The sequence below is a fragment of the Clarias gariepinus genome, chromosome 14, assembly GCF_024256425.1.
Source record: "Clarias gariepinus isolate MV-2021 ecotype Netherlands chromosome 14, CGAR_prim_01v2, whole genome shotgun sequence".
In the NCBI taxonomy this organism is placed as follows: Eukaryota; Metazoa; Chordata; class Actinopteri; order Siluriformes; family Clariidae; genus Clarias; species Clarias gariepinus.
In genome coordinates this window covers 8036997-8059261 of record NC_071113.1, presented here as the reverse complement: position 1 = coordinate 8059261, position 22265 = coordinate 8036997, and the positions used below count along the sequence as shown (strand labels likewise).

Sequence of the window (22265 nt, the reverse complement as noted above, 5' to 3'; positions counted from 1 at the left end):
TATATGTTTTTGCCAAACATTTTGTTTTTGAGGCTTGCCATTGGTTTACATTTTGTGCTAAGCCTTCTACAGACTTCGACAGCTACATCCAGGAGGGTGTTCTTGATTTAGCCAAGTAAAGATTCACTAGGGAAAGAATTCTCGTCATCTACAGTACCGGAATTGTGTTAAAAATTTACCTCACAGTTGATTTAGCCTTGTGCTGTCTCGTGATCGGCCTGTTCTGATTTTGCAGCCTAACGATGGCTTGCTTTATTGCCAGTGGCAGCTTTTTGGACTTCTTATTGAGACTGAACAGCAACGGATTCCAAATGCAAATGCCACACTCCAGAACTTTTTATCTGTGGCCAAAAGTTTTGAGAATGACACAATTTTTTTTTTTTTTTATGTCTGCTGCTTCAGGGTCATTAGATCTTTAGATCATTAGATTTTTGTCAGTTTTTGTCAGTTGTTACTATGATATACTATAAGTATAACAAGAAGCTTTAGAGTCAAAAGCTTTTATTGACAATTACATTAAGTTTATGCAAAGAGTCAATATCTGCAGTGTTGACCCTTCTTTTTCAAGACCTCTACAATTCACCCTGGCATGCTGTCAATCAACTTCTAAGCCACATTCTGACTGATGGCGGTCAATTCTTGCCGGAGTTTGTCAGAATTTGTGGCTTTTTGATCGTCCACCCGCCTCTTCAGGACTGACCACAAGTTCTCACCAGGATTAAGGTCTGGCGAGTTTCCTGGACATGGACCCAAAATTTATCGTGAGCCATTGTTCGTCACCAAACTGTTCTTGGATGGTTGGGAGAAGTTGCTCTCGGAGGATGTTTGTGTGCCATTCTTTATTCATGGCGTATTCTTAGGCAAAATCGTCAGTGAGTCCACTCCCTCGGCTGAGAAGCAACGCTACAAATGCTAGATGGTACAGATGGTAAATATGACGCAGGACTGATGGTAGATATTTCAGTGCATCATGGTAACATCTGACAAAAAGATCTAAAAATACTAAAGCAGCAGACTTTAAAAATTCAATAGAAAATTTCAATTTGTGTCATTCTCAAAACTTTTGGCCACGGCTGAATTTATAAATAAAATAATGCGGGAATCCTGAAACCTAGCCCTGAGACAGTTTAACACCAGCTGTACAGGTACTCATAAAAAAGGGAGGACCACATGGTTTCAATTCCTACAGCGTTAAATCTAAAAGTCTGCACTTTGTGCTCTTATACAGTACTGTGCAAAAGTCTTGACACACCTCTCATTTCTTCATGCTAAATTCAATTAAATGATGTACATAAAATTAAAGAAACAGGGACAAATGTTTTACTGCAACAGGCTGCAGAGTTCCAAAAGATATAAAATTTAAAATAAAAAAAAAAAGATTAAAAATCCGTTGTTTATGCAACAACCTCAGCAGCAACCTCATTTCCCCTTTCGCCTGTTCCAACCACTTAGCACTTAGCATCACCAGTATACTAATCACCAGCCTGATCATCTGTCACCATCGACACCTGTTTCATTTTATTTATTTCTTTTTTGCTCAGGTACAGGAACTGAAAATGAGAGACAAAAAGGTCCTTCAGGAAGCCTAAAGAACTATATTAAAAATACAAGAACAAATAGAAATGGCATTAGTCCAAGATCCTTACAAGGAAAGAAAGACAAATGTGTGTGTATGTTCTTACCGTAACTGAGTAAAAAGTAGGGCTCATGTGTTCCAGGTCTCGCTCCAGGGGGCTGAACTGCTGGTACAGATGGCAGGTTCGATCCCATAACACGGGTGGTTTTAGGACAAATCCACAGTGACCGTTCATTTCAAACAGGGCGGCGTTTAGCTGCAGAGGCAGATCTGCATGTGGACAATTATAATGTTTTAATACACAAAAATATATATATATATTTCCAGCCAATTTGCAGATAGCTGACCTGCTAGCTACATCACAGGCACAGCTGAACCTTCTATCTGGCTGAAAAGCTATCTGCCCTTTTCCACATACCAGAGGCAGGAAGAGAGTGGTTTCTTGGAATTCTGACAGTCCTCATAAAAAGGTGAACACTTTTCATGTTTGCTCTAGTTATTGCGAATTATATCCGGTCAATATCACTTTACAAGACTGACTTGTAAATCAAACATCTGACTCATTATTTAAGAATGCATTATTATTTATAATAGTTATTCTTACCGCTTAACATCTGACTGACTTCTACTTGCAAAAGTTAAAAATAAACCTTCACTTCTATTAGTGTAGTATAATCGAATCCAGTTTAAAGATCATCATTTTCGAGAGTTGTTGTAAGAGGGCCGCTCACCGTCGGTCTGGTAGTTAAGGGCGACGAGTTGGATGCCATGCTGCCAGAAGCAGAGGGGGTTGGGGTTGGCAGAGTCGATGCGTGTGGCAGCAGGGTAGGTGCGCAGCAGTTGGCGCTCCGTGTGCCCAATCAGTTTGGCGGAGTAGCGGCGGCATAGACGCTTGGCAGCGTTCTCATTCACCGAGGAGATGTGGTAACACTTGGGCGTGCGGATGATGGCGCTCAGTGAAGGCGTTGTACCTGGCACCGACATCGTCTGCTCTTCCCAGCTTGCCCTCGAGCCTTCCATACCAGCTGCATGGAAACGAGATGAGGAAAAGGGGTTATGATGATGACAAAAGTGAATCAACTGGAGAGCTGAGACAGGCAAAGCCAGGTAACTATGTGGTGAAGCCTCCATATGGTCAACTTGTACATTTTCTATCCTATATATATTTTCAGGATTTCCTGAAATCATATTCTTGTTTTTATATGTACAACCATAAGCATTTGAGGGCTGAAGGACATTGTTCCCTTTCGACTGTATAAACATCCGCAGAACATCAACATATTTTATAAGCCATAAATCAGATCGGTGGTGCCATCCTTGGCACCGTTGCTAACATAGCTGAGCGGGCATTACGCAGGTCAAGTGGATAGCTACTGCAGTTCTAGTCTCTTGAGCACATGAACGATCTGAATGCTGAAGTCCAAATTGGGATCAAGTGCATCTAAATTCCTATCTGCGCAGTTACGCACAGAGCCACTTCCTGGAAGCATGCTGTGAGAGGCGACTTTCTGTATGGGCTTTGGGGGACTTTTCAAGGGGTGGAAAAGTTAAGCTGCATTTTCCCTGGGGTGCCCTGAGTGGGTGTTCTTTCCTGTGTGAGCCATGCACAGTGCAGCGGTACCTTTTCCCGAGCCGCGCACCAGTGTCACCGGCTCACCAGGGCTCCCACGGACCGGGGCGTTGCCAAAGATGGATTTTCTGCTTTTGCGCTCCTTTCCTCTGCTAGAGCCTGATGGGGAGAGGGTGGAGAGGCCTAGTTCCCACACACAGAGAGAGAGAGAGAGACAGACACAAACACACACGCACAGAGGAGCATTAGAGTTTAGACTGGAGGGCATTGGTCTCCTTAGGCTCCCACTAGTTTGGAGCTGCTTGTTTGTTTAAGCCTATGCTCAAGGGACCGATGATATTTCCATTTAACTCGAGCACCTGATTCTAATTTACTGCCATGGGAGTCTCTACTGTCTTAACATGCTCATTGTACAGTTAGGGCAAGGACAGCATGAGGACAGACTGCACAGCATTTGCACAGGCATGTAGCAGATTCTTAAAATCAGTGTTACCTACAGTATATGTGTAAGGGGTCATGTCTGAAATACGAGGCTACATCTGACCAAAGAAAAACAAAACAAAACAAGTCATCGTTTTAGAAGAGTCAGATTTATGGGCTGCATTAAGCAAAGAAAACAAGTAAGGAGATTTGAAATTACTGAAACCTGGAAGGATAGTGCTGACCCATCCACTTGGTGGGAAAAAAAATTCATCATGAATGAAGATTATGTTTGTTTGGAAGATTTATGGTACAAAAACAGTAAAAACCAAAGCTACGTTTAGTAGTTTAAACGCAAGAGCACTTCCATACGCACACACACACACACACACACACACACACACACACAATGTGATGAGGAGTCACAGGATTAGGACTAAACAGCTGTGTGTCCATAAGAAAACCACTTGTTACTAATGAGAATTTGCTAGACAGTAAAAAAATCGGAGCATTGAAAAAGGTCACATGGTCTGATGAACTCAGATTGACCCTATTCCAGAGCGGTGAGTGAGTCAGGGCAAGAAGGGAAGCGCATGAAGTGATGGATCCATCATGCACACTGTACAAGCCTTTGGAGGGAGTGTTATGATCTGGGTTTGCTTCAGATGGTCAGGTCCAGGGTCAGCAATGTTACAGTATGTGGTGATAAAATGAAAGTCAGCTGATGACCTGAAGGTACTGAATGACCAGGTTATCACATCTATGAAGGTTTTCTTCCCTGATGGCACGGGTATATTCCAGGACTTAAATTGTAAAAAAGTGTGGTTCTGGGAGCATGAGGAATCATTTACACACATGAACTAAACATCAACAATGCATGTTGTTACATTGATATCGCGACGGTTCCATCACTGCAGATACCTGGGAATTTGATTGCCTGGCAGTAGATGACGAGGTCCGAGAGCTCCTGCGCAATCTGCCTGCTCTCTTTCTCGTTCTGCGGCAGATAGAACTCCTCCCCAAGCTCCATGTCGAACATCTGAGCAAGCGCAGTAAAGAAACAAGTCATCCGTTACACACAAGCATGCTAAAGAAAATGTTGAGTCATACTCGCAAATAAAGAAGAAAAAGAAGAAGAAGAAGATCGGGTCTACCTTTCCTTTACTCCCTGCTTTCTTAACTCTTTTTGGCATCTCGTCGTTGGATTCGTACTGAAGCTTTTCGGTGGAAGACTTCCCCTCTGGCTTGTCATCCAGGATGTTATCTGTGCATGATGGTGAAAGAGATAATGTTGCATGTTTGTGGTGGTAAGCCCTTACACAGGTGCGTATACAGACCCAGAAAGCGAAAGCACAGACTCCCGTTTAAATTAGGCTTTTAAAGCGATGATGACGCCGGCGAGACAGATATAACGCAAACCATTCAAAAAAAAAAAAAAAAAAAAAAAAACCTTCACTCAAAAGTTATTTCATTGTAATTCGATTGCATGCTTGATCGGGTCCCTGGGGTGTCCCGGATGGGAATGGGCAACATGTAAAGGAAAGAGTCCCTCGTTTCGTTTTCAGAAAGAGAGCACGGCGGGGCCTGAGAAACCAGATGGCTTTGTTTTTTTGCCTCCGATGAGCCAGTGCCGCTAGCGAGGTCACATCGTTTTCAAAAGAGTGTGGACAGAGGGGAAGGCGAATGGGAGAAGAGCAGAAGGGAGGAGGGGCGGCTTGATGTTTACACACCACACCAGCCGTTTTAGCGTAGTCACAACACTGCTCGAGCCATTAGAACAAACACGCAGGCAAGGCGGTTCTTTTCAACAGACCCATTCGGTTCCTACACATAACCTCCACCTGCGCAAAGCAAGGCATCGCACACAGCAAAGCAGATTATGGGTTACGGAGTGCGTTCAAAAAGTCAAGCTCCAGAACATGCACACATACACACACACACACGTACACACACATTTTACCTTCCTGGCTATAAGAGGCAGTGGAAGCATTGAGGACATCAGCTATAAGAGGGGAGAGATGAAACGAAAAGGGCAAGGGAGAGAAAGGAAGGCAGGAAAGGAAGGTGATTAAGATGAGTAAATCCACATGCTTGGGTATAACTGAACTTAGCTTTTTAACTGAACATGGAAAAGGACGGGAAAAAGGAACGGGTTAGTAAATTCTAAACAGACCTGAAGGGTCTTATCAAATCCTACACTGCTGATTAGGGTGCAAACCAAGCCTACCATCAGACAGTGACTCATAGTCGTAGTCATACTCGTCTTCCTCCTCTTCATCCTCCTCGTTGTTGCCAAGAGACGCGGTGGCCACTGTGCAGTTATTGGCTTGCACTTGCATGTGCGCTAGTTGAAGAGCCTGAAAAATGAAAGGAGGAGAAAATAAAATTCTTTCATTCATTGTTCAACCGTATTACTCTCATCCACCCGTTTTGGCGAATCCATATTCCAAGGTCAACCATAAGTTATTGTTTATTAAATTACGAGCTTGGATTGTAAAAGTCCATAGTGATAAATAGGTTTACACAGAGTGCCATACATCTTATATTCTCAGTTACTACCAACACGCTTTGAATAAAGAAGATATCAATCCACCTTTTGCTTTAGAATGTCCACAGGGGCTTGATGTGCCTTAAGTTTCTTGTTCTTTAATAAAATCTTGCCCCTTAGCTGCCATGGTGACGGGAGCAGTGGGTCGTCGGAGAAATCGCTCTCAAAGAGAAACTTGGTTACCAGCTTGTCTCCGAATACCACCTTCAAGTCGAAAACGAATACATCAAGTCGTTATGAGAGAATGTTTATTTTAGAGTGAAGACAGTTAAATAATCTAGTTTCACGGACTAAGCTTTGTACCTTGAAGATCTCGGCCATTTTGCGCTGCTGAAGCAGAGAGCAGTGGTTCTCGATGGACAAGATCACAGGCATCTCGGAGTTCACGAAGGCAGACCGATTGATAGCTTCCACCACATCCTTTTAGGAAATAAAAGAGAAGACCGTCAAAAAGGTACTGAGAACTAGGAGAACATGGAGTATTCCCAGATTTAGCCCTTTCACCCTGAAAACAGACCTTGAAGGGGATTTTGGTGGTTAGAGTGTGCCCGTGGTAAATAACCGGCATGCCATCGTCGCCATCCCAGCAGTCTAGCTCGACACTCCTGCATCCCTGCAACAGCACCTGCAAGGAAGAAGGAGCTGTTTTGTTTGCGAAGTGCTGGACCCGCATAGCATGTTATTTTATAAAAGCTCAGCTCCAAAGATTTTAAGTGCATTTGGTAAAATCACGTATAGCAAGAACAGAGAGACACTGTTCTTAAAGCTGCATACATTTTCTATATCTATACAGTTATATGTGTGTGTATATACAGTACACTTCATTAGGTACACCTATTCAACTGCTCGTTAATGCAAATATTTAATCATCCAATAACATTTCAGGTACTCAATGCTTTTGGGCATCTGGTCTTTGTCAGGACAATCTTCTGAAGTTCAAACCAAGGATTAGAAGTGACTTTAAACATAGCATGGTGGTTGGTACCAGATTCATCATGTTAGTGTAAATATAAAAAGTATATTACTTGTATATTACTGTATAATAGTTTTATTTATAATGTTACACTTTTTCTCTTTTTTTTTTTTTACACTTATAAATAACAATTATAAATATTCTTCTTCACCTTGTGTCTTGAATGTTGTTGTACAATTTGTCAACTGGCTGGCATAACATTACAATTTCCCTTTGGGATTAATAAAGCACTTTAACTATCTACTGGGATTTTTACACACAACCATCTCCAGGGTTAACAGAGAATGATCTGAAGAAGAGAAAATATCCAATGAGGGCAGCTCTCTCTCGCTCTCTCTGGGCAAATATGCCTTGTTGATGCCAGAGATTAAAGCAGAATGACCAGATGGGTTTGAGCTAACAGAAAGGCAACAGTAACTCAAATAAGATCTTGTTACAACCGAGGCATGCTTAAGAGCCTCTCTGTATGCCCAAAACATAGAATCTTGAAGCAGATGGGCTAAAGCAGCAGAAGACCCCACTGATTGCTACAGTTCACATGGGCTCACGTTGGGTAAAAAAAAGTTGCCTGGTCTAATGAGTCTCGATTTCCGCTGCAACATTCAGATTTGGCGTTGACAAAATGAATGCATGGATCTATCCTGCCTTCATCAACGGTTCAGTGATGATGGTGATGTAATGGTGCGGTGGATATTTTTTGGCACACTTTGGGGCCCATTTGTACCAACTAAGCTGTATACTGTAGTTCACATTTCTTCATAACAGTGAGGAGCTTAATGTATATCATCCTAACATAACATTCACTCACGTCCCTGATTGTTGTGTTGGTAATATTTTTATTAAATGCTCTAGATGTTTCCATAAACTGCCATTCTATAACTGCAGCTCTGACCTGACTGTAGAGCTCCACTGAGGACTCTCCTTTCAGCTGGTGGCCGGTGAGGTATGTGTTGTGTGAGGATTCTATGTAGTAGTAAGAAAGCGGGTACTGCAGCTCATCAGAGTTCACTTGAGACTCTTCGTTTCTGGAGGCAAAGTTGTCCTTGTCCATGAGGAACCTTATGAAACAATGGTCACATTATTATTCTGCTTGGGTTTCTAGAACAGTACAATATGGCTGATTTGGTGGTGTTTAGTTTCTGTAAGTTTTATTCTTTAGTTAATTTTAGATCTGGTATAAGAAAGTAAATATCAGCAAATGTGCAAAATCTTTAAGTAAAAACCAGAGATAAAGGCACAAACCTGGCAAAGCCCTCAAAGGACATCCAGCCCATCTGGCGCATACTTGAGGATGGCTCGAATTTCTACAATTAAATGGAAAGAAATTACACTTGTAATGACATCACTGTTTAGGTGTTTGATGTTCCCCAGTGATTTCTTAAGTAGTACGAACTTTGTGAAATGGTTCTAATACTCACTTGGATGATGGTCAGGATCTCATCGTAGATCAGATGCTCTCGCTGACAGTTGACCAGGAAGTCGTTGAGCTGTGGGATGGCAAGGCCGAGCACACCTAAAGAAGAGTGTTCAACGCCTGTGCCGTTAGTCACGATGCTAGCAGCAGCAATGGCGTCTGAAATCTGCTTCTGGTTTTCTGACATCTGCTGACGAGTGCGGATGAACAGGCCGAGGTCAGAGCCATTGCGGGTCAGAAGGTCTGCAGGAGCAAGCAATGTTCTAGTAAGTGTCAGTTGACATAGAGGAAAGAGACTGACATGTCTTGGATTAAAGGATGTAGCAGAACAACAATCTGAACATGCAGAGGAATTAAAGATCTGAAAAGATTTGTAGAGAGATTTCCGCAAAGCTGCTTAATTGTTAAAAGAATACAAATTGATATAAATCGTTGCTGATGGATACGCAAGTGGGGGGCACTTACTATAATTTGTCTTAATGTCAAACACTGCTGGAAACCTGTGTTTTAGAAACATGAGACTACAGAAGATCTGAATCTCAACACCATACACAGTGTACAATTTAGTAGTTTGGTTTACAAAAGGTTAAATTCAGCTATTTTAAAAGATTTTCTCCATCCGCTGTATGAGGGGGCGAGTTTAAGTGTGTTTAAAATCACACATCCGTATATATAAGGTCCCACAGTTAACAGCGCAAGTCAGAACACAAACCAAGCCATGAAGTCCAAGGAATTGTCTGTAGACCTCAGAGACAGGATTATATCGAGGCACAGGTCTGGGGAAGGGTACAGAAAGATTTCTGCAGCATTGAAGATCCCGATGAGCACAGTGGCCTCCATCATCCATAAATGGAAGAAGTTTGGAACCACCAGTGCTTTTCCTAGAGTGAGCGGCCCAGCCAAACTGAGTGACGGGGGGCGGGGGCGAGAGAAGGGAATTAGTCAGGGAGGTGACCAAGAACCGGGTGGTCACTCTGAAAGTGCTCCACTGTTTCTCTGTGGGGAGAGGAGAACCTTCCAGAAGAACCACCATCTCTGCAGCACTCCACCAATCAGGCCAGATGGAAGCCACTCCTCGGTAAATGACGGCCGTCTGGAGTTTGCCAAAAGGTACCTGAAGGATTTTTTTGTTGAAGCACCTTTGGCACCAGTGACAGCCTCAAGTCTTTTTGTGTATGATGCTACAAAATGGTTGTTGTTCTGGAAGGTTCTCCCCCGATCGCTCACTTTGGCTGGGCAGTCCACTCTAGTAAGTGTCCTAGTGGTTCCTAACTTCTTCCATTTACAAATGACGGAGACCACTGGGCTCATCTGGGCTCCGACATGCACTGTTAACTGTAGAACCTTATATAAACACGAGTGTGCCTTTTGAAATTAAGTCCAATCAACTAAATTTACCACAGGTGGATTCCAATCAAGTTGTGGAAACATCTCAAGGATGATCAGTGAGAACAGGATGCATCTGAGCTCAATTTTCAGTGTCATGGCAAAGGCTGTGAATTCAGAGTGTCATGGCAAAGGCTGTGAACACAGAAAGGCAATGAACTGACCCCTAACAAACCTCATTACAAAAGGGTTTTTTTCCTTGTTTCATTTCTTTGTACTCTGGATCAATAATCAAAAAAAGAAAAGAAAAAAAAGATTATGTTGATCAGTACAAACCTAGGTCAGGCTGAAGCCCTGTTATTTTGTCGTCTATTCTCAGAGTGGTGTAGAGCGGCACGGAGTCCGGGCCCGAGCGGGTGCAGGGCACAGCATACATATCGAACAGTTCCTTTATATCCTTCCGACTACGGATACTGCATCACAGACATGTACCAGACAAATTTGGAAATCTTCATACTAAGTTAAAATTTACTGTAACAAATCAGACAACTGAGATCACTCAACCAACGTTCTCACACATTTCAATTCATGGGCATGACAGGAAAGACGTAGCACCTGAATGACTTGAAGAGCTCCACAAACTCGACAAAAGTCATGATGCTGTCCGAGATCATGAGGTTCTGGAAACCACGGAAGCAGCCTTTTCCCCGTCCATGCCAACTTCTGCTGCTCCAGGCCCTGAGGACAAAAAGTTTTAGCTTAGCTGAAATGCTAAGGTGTCTTTTTTTTTTTTGGGACCGAACTGTACACGTGTATATCTCTGTTGTAAAGTTGGGAATTTTAACATGGGGGTCTAGAGGGATTGACTCACTTTTTGGAACCTAGTGGTCATTTAAGGAACTGCAGGTTTTGACACTTGGGTTCTAAAAAAAAAAAAAAAGACTCCAGTGTGGAGGTTTGCCCCATAGCTACAATAGTTTCTAAAAGAGGGGTTTATTTAATATCTTAATAGCCTCAGACAGCATCTGATTGGAAAAAAAAATGTTTGAACACACATATGCGTTTGAGCTGGTGGCTGTAATCTTTTTTATAATAAACTTTTCCATATGTTGGCAATAAATAAGTGTTTAATATGATCGCATTACTATATAATGGATACATTTACTGACGAGTACAATTTTGAAAAAAGAAATTGTACAAAATATTGAAGTGTATAAAAATAATGACCAAAGTAATTAGTAATAAAAAAAAAACACAATAAAAGATAATTGCTAGAATAGTGTATTTAAAACTTCAAGTGCTTCAGAACATGAATCATTGGATCCTGCTTAAAGCAGTGAAAAAGCTGCAGAAATGCGTTTGATGAGAGTTCACTCGGTTTATATTTGATCAAAACAAATCTTTTTGAGACAATCAGCTTTAAGGGCTTTGACACACTCGGCCGAGCTCACTTTCATCACACGCACATCAGATGCTACGGCGTGTTCCAGTACGAGAGCGGTCTTACCCTGGTTGGCCTTTAGAGGTGCAGGGGATGACGGGGGAGGAGTGCGGCCGGATGGGGGTGGAGCTGTTTACACAAGACGAGCCCGTGGGGGAGGAGTAGGAGGACGTTCCAGGGGACTGGGTTTTGTTGTTAGATGAGATGGAGGATCCAGGGGTTCCAAATTGGCTGGAGTCATCTAGAGACCCTGGCAAGACCAACATTATTGCACATTATCACTTTCTTGTGGGAAACACTTTAACCAGCGAGGACAGTGATACATATTTCATAACTCCCCTCCTAGTACCCCCCACTCCTTCTTCTTCTTTTACAGGAGATTTTACAGGATTTGTTTTTGCAGCACACTTCATGACTAAACTTATATGTGATATAAATGTAATCTTGCACTCGATAATACAAACTATATGAAGCAGCAAGGACACATCTAATACATTTGAATACATGTGGTGACCATGGGGGGGAAAAACAACTTCTTAAAGTCGTTTTCAGTATCTAGTAACTACTATTTATGGAATTACAGTGCATACAGTAAGTGCCCTCTCTTAAAAATTTTCGCCTTTGGAATTGAAAATTTTGCAATGGATTTGCACGACAATCAGAGCATTTTTGGCACACAATGAACAAACCCCAGCTACGTGCATTCAGAACCTGTTCAATACCCGCTTGTGTCAGTGGATAGCCAAGCGAAGCATAGTTTACGATTTTTTTTTCCAGTCGGCGAAAGCTGTATAGAGTGTCAACCCACGATACCAACGTTGCCTTCGGTATGCGCTCAAAACCTACATGTTTTTTTTCACACATTTTTTGGTAATATTGATAATATTTTGGGTGGCTTGAACAGATTATCTGCATTTACTTCTTATTTCTTATGAGAAAATTCAGACCACAATATGAATTTTCACCTTAAAAACTTGACCCCGAGACAAATTAACACTAACATAATGATTATAATTTTTTTATTATTATTTTTTTTTTTAAATCTACAAATATTTATTTATCCAGTTTCAGTGAGCTTGTACCCGGTGTAGCTCCGCATTTCAAGCCTGTTGTGTTTTTGAAATACTTAAACCAGGCCATCTTGTACCAAACAACCATACTAAGATCCTCAGATGATGTTTTCTCTCCCATTCTTATGTTTAATGTCAACAATCGAGTGAAGCGCTTGGCAATATTTTCTATGGGTCAAAAATTATCCGCACTCTGCATGCAAAATTAATTTGAATTAACATTAAAAAAAAAAAAACACAATTTCTCGACATAACCTCATTGCTTTTCAATGCACTTGGTCCATTTTCGTATTCTCTTATTAAAAATGTTTTAGGCTGTGCTGCGAGTCACGAATGCACCGCTGTCTTCACTTCTTCAGTCCCCGTAGGGCTGGTTTCAGGGGACCAAGCAGGTAAAAGGCAGATGGAGCAAGATCAGGACTTTAAGAAGGATGCTTTAACACCTCAAAATTAAGTTTTGGGAGAGTGTCGACAGAAGTGTGCGGCTGTGAATTGTCATGCAGGATCACAACGCCCCTCGGGTTGCAGGCATCTGCGTTTAATCCGAAGTTTAGGCTTCAGCTCTTCAATAAGCGTCTCACTGTAATGAGCACTGTTGTTGGAACATTATCCGGGAAAAAAAAAAAAAAAAAAAAAAAACGTTCAATGCTGGCCCTTGAGAATTCCAGGAAACTGTAAGCATCAACTTTCCAGCTAATGGTTGACTTTTAAACTTTTTCTCGGTCAGCGATAGAGGATGTTTCCGTTCTATACTCTGCCGTTTACTCTCAGGCTCGTAGTGATGAATCAGTGTCTCATCACCAGTAATGATTCTCTTTAAGAAACTTTCTTAGAGTATCCGGATTGGTCCAAATTTAGTTAGCAGAAATCCAAACGGTTCTGTTTATGCTCTTCTGTGAGTTGTTTCGGCACCAGGTACACCTCAGACCACACAAAAATAAATAAAATAAATGAGTCACTGCACGCTGATCTTCTTTCATCACAACTGAGGCATCCATTTCTGCTCGCAGCGCAGTTACAAATGAACCGATATAACACATTTACACCTGCACAGCAGTGACTGGACAGACAGTAGCCTTAAAAGGAAAGAAGCGCTGATATGACAGAAGTTTTAATATAACCGGATTACAGATCACTCATATATTGGTTATATGCATTTTTCCTGAAAATAATAATAATAATAGATGCATGATTAGAGCCAGCTTTCCTCACCAGTCTCCTCCTGCTCCACGCAGTCTAAAGGATCAGAAGACCTCCTGCTCAGAGCCTCCTTGCAGCTTTTTGTCTTGCGTGCGATCATCTCATCATCAGTTCCTTCCCCGCTGTCCCCCTGAATGCATCGAGTAAAAGATCAGAGCTGCTCTGTTGTACTTGAGCAGTCACACAAACAAGGAAAAGATGGCTGGTACAGCTTACCCTCACGAGACCTTTCTTCTTTTTCTTAGCGTTAGAGCTGATGCCCAGTGGGCTGTTTTTCTGAGCGGTGGTCTTCTCTGCACTTCTACTGCCTGAGCTCGTGTTCCAGCGCCGACCTCCGAACAGCTCTATGGTCTGAGCTAGCGTCGGCCCTTCGAATTTACCGTCCTCCTAGGAGAAGAAACAGAGGAAGAGATTAACAAGGTATTATAAACAGGATTATAGCAAATAAACATCTGTAACCTCAACTTCAATTCCGCTCCACAATGAAAGCCAGTTACAAAACTAGCGGCTTCTATTACCTGTTAGAAACAAGTGCTCCAGTTAGTAACGTACCTGGAAGAGGCCGACATACTGCCGACGTAGCCACTGCAACCTCTGGTCTGGGAACCTCTTCATCTTCCTGATGGCACTAATCAGCTCCCGCAGGCCCTCGTACAGCACGGAGGCTGTGTGCCGCGGCGCAATAAAGTGCAGCAGCCGGTTGTCGGTGGTGTGCAGCCCGTAGAGCAGCGTGACTCCGTTCTCCTCAGCAGTCAGACCACACAGCTTGTGTTGCACGCGCACTACATTGAGATCGATCCCCTGATGGCCCATAAACACAGCCTTGACGGCACCCAAGTCCAGGACTCCCTCGGTGAGGCCACACGCAACCGCCTGGCCCTGAAGGAGAGAATCGGGTACGACGCCCCTGCTCCGGCTGCTCGGTGGTTTGATCCATGTCAGGGTGCAGTTGTCAGGCTGCAGGCGCAGGAGGCAGCGGGCTGTGAGGTGGCTCTCCTGCTCGTAGTGGATGACGGTGGCACCCTGCAGCAGGAAGCGATGCATATCGGCTGACAGAGAGAGGACGTACCAGGGCACCACCTCTGTGCCATGACTGAAGGCTCCTTCAGGTTCTTCCGGGCTCGGCAGATCCGATTCCCGAGGCTGCTCGGTCAAATCCCCTTCTGAGTCAGAAAGGTCTCCAACTAGAAATCTAGATAGACGGTATAAAAAATAAAATGCAATTTTAGACCAGAGCCACCCTAAATACTTAACTAGATGGTTTTATTAACTGCATATATATTAACCGTTGAAAACGCAACCACAGACTTTTACGGAAGCACAAAAAGAGAGTATTTAGTCTGCTTCAGAGCTTAAAAACAAACAGTTCAGCGCAATAGTCAAAGGTTAGCAGTGTAACATGCATTTGCACACATCACAGCGGAATCATGTCACAGCAAATCTTTAAAACAGTCACAAGCGCAACGACTTACAGGACACGGCCTGAATCAGAGGAACTCCTTACAGACGGGAATGATGGAGCAACAAGGAGTGAAAAAAAATAAATAAAAATCGACATGAGCAATAGATCACAATTCTTAGCAATAAAGCATGCTCACTATTCACCCTCAGTTATTCTTTATACCGCTTATCTTTTCACAGAGTCGCGGGAAGCCTGGAGTCTTTCCCAGGCCATAATACACACGTGCAGACAACGTGGGTAATTCGCATATGCCAATTTGCCCAGTATTCATGTCTTTGAACTGTGACAAGCGTGGGATATGCTTACTCCACGCCCAGAGACCTGGGGTGGGACTCAAACCCCCGACCCTGGAGGCGCGAGACCACGGCGCTAAACCATCTACACGACCTTGCCGCCTCACCTTTCACCTTAAAATAAACTGCTTTTCATTTCAGCTTGGATAAAAACGATTAAACCTGTTGCAGAAAAAAAAAACATTATTTTTGCCTGCAAGGGAGGACAAACGCCAAGAGACATCAAGCAGAGTTTACAGAAGAGCAAGACAAAGATCAGTTCAGACCAACACCTGAAGATTAAGACCCTCTCTGAAGTTTTCAAAACATCAGGAACAAGGCAACAAACACGAGGAATGACAAAATCCAGCCAGAGGCCCTTTCTGACACCACATTAATAACCAGGGCGCACTCTTTCCTCGCAAAGACACGTGAGCAACCAATCCTGAGGACAAACAGGGAACAAGCACTAGGTCTCCCTTTCTCTGCTGGAAAAATGTGAGAACAATTCGTTACTAATAGTCATTATCTAAATAAGAACTTCCATGAGAAATATATTGTTTAGTGAGTAAAAAAAAATAAAAAATTCTAAGTTGTTATTTTGGACAGCATAAATTATGAAATATTCTCATTTTGTATTAGTCACAGCTGAAGAAAATCTACCCATGAATAAATCAAATCTCGTGTCTCCTATGAGAGTTGTGGCTCAGCAAACAGTTGAACATGATAAATGCCAAGCATCCAGGAACAACTAAGTGCAGGCACAAATCACATGGCGTGAATGAACAGTTTGGATCTAAACAAAAGTCCTTTTTTGGTGCCACGGTTTACTGGGAAGACATTAGGTGCCTATGTCTAGTGTGCACAGCCACCGGCTTTTAAATTGACAGCAATAAAGCAGACACACTCACTGGTTCTTGCTCCTGTCTCTGAAGGTGTCCTCTGGCTCATCAGCCTCCAGGCTGCGGTTGCAGCTGCGGATGGTTTGCAGGATATTGCTGACCGTGGCCTCCTTCTCGGAGTTGTGCAGCCCATCAGCTCCAACTCTCTGCAGGAAATGCTGCTGCCCGTTGTAGTCTGACACAAACTGGAAATGTAGATGGGAACAAAGTGCAGAAATGATTTTCAGCACCAAAATCGTTTGATGTTTTGACATCGATTGGATTTTTGTATCTCAAGCACGAGTGATGCATGCTGCAGAGGACCATGTAGTAAATATTTGGACTAACACATATTTTGCACATTTGTCAAGCATAAAATCTTGGCAGGCTTCCACATACACACAAGAATTTCCAGAGAACAAAATTTCCATCCCACTATGAGGGGCGTTCAGGTCAAACCAGGACTTTTGACCATGCAGAATAACAGAACGCTGTTATGAGAGTAAAAACTCCTTTTATGTCTCTATATAATCCCCAGCTAAACTAATGCACTTATCTCCGTGTTTCACTACAGCTTGGATACCATCAAGGTAGAAAGTTTTCTAAACATGCTGAAGCCATGACCAGACTGCCTGTTTTAAGTCTGAAACGCTGGCCTCCCAGGAACTCCTAAATGCGCAAATATGTGGAAATGGTTTGGAGCGAGGTCAGGACTGTACATTGGATCAGTGTTGAGTGTAACGCGTTACAAAGTACTTGGATTACTTTTTTCATTTAAGTATTTTCATTTAAGTAGTCAGTTATTTAGTTATATTTTTAAAAAGGTAATCAGTTATTCAGACAATCATTCTAAATCATGAGTCATTCCCAATCCATTAGTGTGTATGTGTGCGTGTGTGAGAAAGTCGTCCTACTAGCCCCTTTCCTGCTGTTCTACCCCCATCTCACCCATGCGGTTTGATTATGCGAGAACCGACACGCGGAAAGATGGAAACCTAATCACAGCGCCAAAACTCGTGGTGAATCATGATGAACCGTACTTACGGGCACCGCGCGAAACTACATAGGTGAGATAGGGGTATTAGGGCCAAACTTCCAGAGTGATGATGGTAAAATAATTAAAAAGGTCTTGACTAAAACAACTTGCATGAGGGATCACAAAGGAGTTACTTTAAAACGTAAGATCCCCCAACACTGCAGGGGATGCAGCAAAAACCTTCAGCCAAGTTCCTATAATGTGCAAGTGGTGTTAGTGAATGATTCCCACAGACAGATGCATCTCTTCCGCAAATTATCAGTCGATTTTTTAATAATCAGGAACGACTGCACTGGGCTCCTCGACCAGGACCGTCATTCATTCTTCTTTAAAACCTAGCCCCACTCAAATATTTTCTTATTCAGCCAAGAGGCTCATCATCGTACTGTGTTTAAAGTCTCCTGTAAATTCAAACTGGTTTATTATGTCTTTATTCACAAGTAATGTCATCCCAAGTCCCGGTTTGACTTGAACGCCCGATACATTTTAAAAACATGAAACTAGAAACATAAAATTAAGTTCCTGTAGGAAATGGAGGACAGATTTATCTTTCTTTGTTAAGCCTTTGCATTGAAAACTGACTTTATCCTGGCAAAAATACGTCACAATAGAAACTATTCTGTACATCATAGACTGCACACATAGGGTCTGCACTTACACATTGTCTTTCTTTATGGTAATGTATTAGATTTAATTAAAACTATAGGCTATAAAACCACTTAAAAAAATAATAAACATGACCCTAAAACCCTATCATTATCGGTCTCTGCCTGAGCCCTCACTAATCACAGCCAAAGCACAATGAAGAATAATTAGACACCCATTAACAGGGTTTTTAAAACCCTTTAAAAAAAATTCTTACTAAATCAATGTCGTTTTTTCCAAAGGCTTTTATTTTTTTTTCTTCTTCTTCTTATAAAGGTGGGTAGAAATCATCTCTCAAATGCAGCCAGCCATTAGAACATGAAACAGTTTTATAATATATAATTAAAGCCTGTTCGAACATTAATTTCATGCAGAGAGATTAAATTCCTTCTAATGGTCATTACCGGGATAAGCCCTTACCTCGAGCGCGTCCTCCTGAGAATCGAAAGCGGGACGCAGCCCAATCAAGCTCGCCGCTCCGTCGAGAGCCTCGCTAAGCTCTTTGAGGAACAGTCCACAGAATGGCACTACTTTACAGCCGGGGATGTTCCGGGCACGATTCACCACCTTCTTGTATTCTGATGAAGTCTCGTGCTGGGCCATGGCATCTTTTAAACCTCGCATGGTCTCGATGTCTGTTTGGTCCATGAACTGCCACATTTTCAAAACTTTGCGAGATCTACAGGAGGACAAAATGCAAACCTTCATATTTCGGGACACAACAGGTGACACGGGCTCAATAGGGAAGGGACCAAGCGGAAAAATTTAAAGAGAAGGACATGTGCCAAAGTCATACCTGAGACCTGCCAAGAACTCCATCACTGCATTGTAGTTGCCCATATTCCAGCAGCATTTGGCAACATGAACGAGGTATGAAAAGACTTCACGCTTCTCCTCCATTGAGCCAGCAGTCAGGATAAGCCAGGTCACCCAGGAACTCACCTACAAACACATGCACAAAAACAATTACTTAAAAGTGCCATAACGAAAAGGGAAGTAGAATGCTTCCTGACATCTCATCTCTGACGTGCGAACATACCCTTTACCTTTAATTCTAGTTAATGACAATAAACTGAAGCAGAAATATTTGCCCCTCCATTAAGTGCCACTAAAGAAGCAAATGTGGAAATTAGAGCCATTCATTTTGCGATGATTAAAAATAAACGGAGAAACTGTCTAAAGGCTGATGCAAATGTGTGCACTCAGTTTTCCTTCGGAAAAAAATACAGAGTAGTCTTTGGGACGAGCGAAGGTAAGCATTAAACATAACTCATGTCTACTGTGCATTCATCTGGTTTCACATTCCTCAAGCCTGAAGGGGCAAAACACCATCAAAAAGAGATGATTCAGATGTTTTCCAGAAAGATACTTATGAAACTCCATGTTGCCGCTCAAAAACTTAACGTTAATAAATTATGACATTCTAGGTTTTCCTTAAGCTAATAAAATCTTCTGTTGGACAGACAAAAAAAAAAGGTAAAGAAAGAAAGATGGTGCCCAAAATACATCATGTCCTTGGTGCGCTCTAGCTAAAAAAGCTCACTGGTTACATAAACAGTTCCATCGGTGCTGTTTGATGGGGGATGTTTAACACGGGAGGACCGGGACTGGCCGAACTCGCATCTCATCAACAGCATTCCTCTGATCTTTACTCAACCCTGAACTCTCAGCTCTTCCGTTTACACCAGAGAATAGTGAAACCTCCCTGACATACTTCAGATTCCACCTAGAACGACCGTAGCTGGCTGTTTGGACAGGACATCGGGGCACGAGGACACAATGTGTTCCTGTTACATGATCCTGCAGTAGTGCCATTGCCTTACAGGGAGACTTGGGACGTGTTTCACTGACAGTCAGTCTTGCACTTCTACTGTACCAGTTACAATACTTAAAAGATTCTACAGCAATCCTGCAGAATATACAACTGACAGGAGCTATTTGGTCATTCTCTGGTTATTTCACTCCTCTTCCAAATGCACCATTTCTGTTTCTATGTAAATGAGCTACCCCAGAGCCTCGGCCCTTCTGAGAACAGCAGAGCTGAGCAGCGAGCCGCAGGGAGGGGATATTCTTATATGAGGTCACAACAGGGGGAGGTAGGGGGGGGTTGATCAAATCGGACTGTTTAAGGCCTGACCAGTACACAAATGAAAAAAGGACCTAAACCAGGGGATGCTTTTAACTCATTTATTTTAGTTTGAACACACAGAAACCCATCTGAATGTCAAAAGATTACTAAACTTTGAGGTTTGCCTTATAGGTCCCCTTAAATGATTGCAGAGTTTTGCTGCTCCAAGTCTAGCACCATTTGTATGTAATCGAAAACACTTTTTTTCTCCCTCTGGTTTTGTTTTATTATAATGAACCCCAGCTGATATGCAGACCTACTTAAACATGACGTCACTCTCACTTCTTGCACATTCAGTTGAAAAGCAAAAAAAATAAAAAATTTAAATTGGCAAGTACCTTTAAAACATTCCAGTATTTATAACAGTAATAAATGCATGTTTAGATTTATTTGGTGTAAAGAAACTAGAAACAGTTGCCTAAAATCAAGACATGCAAGCACCTCTGTCTCATATCCACAGTCAATATCTATTAGTCAAATCAATTTTCCTTAATCCAAACATGCCTGAAACCAAGTTAATTAACAAACCCTTATATAGATAACTGTTACGACTAGGCAGAGTCGTACACTAATGGGGAAAGGATCCACTTTGTAGCTGTTGCCATTGGATGAAAATCCTGCAAAAGCAAAAGTAATTATTTATTATCTTATAATAAATAATTACTTTGCTGATCTGGGTGTCCAAACAGTAACCAAAACTTGTTAAGATGCAAGTGTCCCCTGTTCACAGAAGGCTATACATGACAGGCTTGGCTACTGTGTGGATCAGGACACAGGATATAAGCTCATATTCTGAGCTGTAATATTTATACGGTATTCTCACTCACTCACTCATCTTTTATACCGCGTTATCCTGTATTCAGGGTCGTGAGGACCTGGACAGCCTATCCCAGGAGGCTTAGGGCACGAGGCAGGGTACACCCTGGTAAGGGTGCCAATTCATCGCAGGGCACACACACATACACACACGCTGAGAAATTAATCAATTATTTCCGGCACCGACACGTTCATTTCACAATAGCACAGTCTGCTGCCAGGGTTTACGACACATTCCGTCTTCTAGGATAGACAATCTCAACCGTCAAATCAAAGAAAACGTTTGATTTGTCTCCAACATCAGCAAAGTTTGAGATCTTACCTCATTGAACCGTGCTACAAGGTCCTCTACAACGTTGTTCTGGGAACTCTGGGTAGGCATGACGGGTGCTGATAATGAGGCCTTGAGATGTGGGTGGCTCTTGTGACATTCGGGGCTGGCCAGGTCACGTGTGAGGAAGCACAGGTAGTCGAGTGGGAGCACACGGCGGTAAAGCTGCTGCTCCTGCTCCGTCAGGATGCTGGCGATCTCCTCCGGGAACTGGATGAGCTGCCGCAGTTCGGCCAGCTCCTTACTGATCCCCGTCACACCAGACGGGAGCGAGCCGGAGCTGGCCATGGATCCACACAGCTGGCGTTCTGACATGAGAGGAGAGAAGAATAAAGAAAGAAAGAGATGATGTACATCACTTAGGGATGGAGAGAGAGGGGGAGAGAGAGATTACATATTCAACATCCATTAGAAATAAGTTGAGGCAAATGGACCAGCAGGTTAAATAATACAAGGGGTTTTATTGGTCTCTATCTCTGATGGCATTGAGTCATCACTTTTTGCAGCATCGTTTGTATGAATCGCACTCAGGTACCTAGTAACTTGAAACTCCATGAAGGTCCTTGTTTTAAATCGGGATTATAAACTCCAGTCACCTCGATTGGACATTTCATAATACCCTGGACTCTACACGGATATCATGTAATTGAATTAACTTCATAAACTTTTGATTAGGTATGACTAAAAGCAAAAAAAAAGGACCCTATCATTTGTCGGAGCACATGATAAACTCATGTGCTCCGACAAATCCCCGACACTGATGGAGCTTTCGTAACGTCTCTGCACATAATCATCCCTCATTAAGGCAGGGACATATTTACATCTCTTCGCTCCTTCCTGCTTTCGAGACTGAGATTACGATCAGAGAGTTGTTTTGTTGGTATGGTCAGCCAGGGGCGACGAAACGGAGCAGAAAAAAAAATTAAAATAAACACCCAGCATGAGACGCCTGGTCAGCATCAGCTGTCATAGTCTACGCTGCGGGTTCTTCCTGTAGTACGCAGAGCCATGGAGACTGCAGGAACAGGAGGAAAAGCGAGCACAGCGACGCACACGTGATTAGTGCATCCTGTAGTAGACGTACAGATGCGAGGAAACAAGCAAAACATAAGTGAAAATAAGTGAGATGCAGATCGGTGATGCGCTTTGATCCACG

General features: G+C 42.6%; 1 protein-coding gene across 6 annotated transcripts in view; it reads right to left on the bottom strand.

Annotated features, from left to right (window-relative positions):
- plce1 (phospholipase C, epsilon 1) overlaps positions 1-22265 on the bottom strand; it is an 82451-nt gene that overhangs the window by 10615 nt on the left and 49571 nt on the right. For 5 of the 6 annotated variants that reach the window (XM_053511201.1, XM_053511202.1, XM_053511206.1 and 2 more), the window contains 23 exons: positions 21101-21417; positions 18631-18776; positions 18255-18513; positions 16184-16359; positions 14091-14730; positions 13755-13925; positions 13551-13668; positions 11335-11518; positions 10443-10565; positions 10164-10300; positions 8506-8744; positions 8330-8391; positions 7980-8145; positions 6632-6739; positions 6418-6534; positions 6160-6318; positions 5794-5923; positions 5527-5568; positions 4721-4830; positions 4488-4605; positions 3198-3329; positions 2308-2601; positions 1683-1846 (listed from right to left, as the gene is read on the bottom strand). In XM_053511201.1, coding sequence (XP_053367176.1) covers positions 1683-1846; positions 2308-2601; positions 3198-3329; positions 4488-4605; positions 4721-4830; positions 5527-5568; positions 5794-5923; positions 6160-6318; positions 6418-6534; positions 6632-6739; positions 7980-8145; positions 8330-8391; positions 8506-8744; positions 10164-10300; positions 10443-10565; positions 11335-11518; positions 13551-13668; positions 13755-13925; positions 14091-14730; positions 16184-16359; positions 18255-18513; positions 18631-18776; positions 21101-21417 — 4112 coding nt within the window. The remainder of the gene's footprint in view (positions 1-1682; positions 1847-2307; positions 2602-3197; positions 3330-4487; positions 4606-4720; positions 4831-5526; positions 5569-5793; positions 5924-6159; positions 6319-6417; positions 6535-6631; positions 6740-7979; positions 8146-8329; positions 8392-8505; positions 8745-10163; positions 10301-10442; positions 10566-11334; positions 11519-13550; positions 13669-13754; positions 13926-14090; positions 14731-16183; positions 16360-18254; positions 18514-18630; positions 18777-21100; positions 21418-22265) is intronic. The other variant, XM_053511204.1, reaches the window with a different exon arrangement.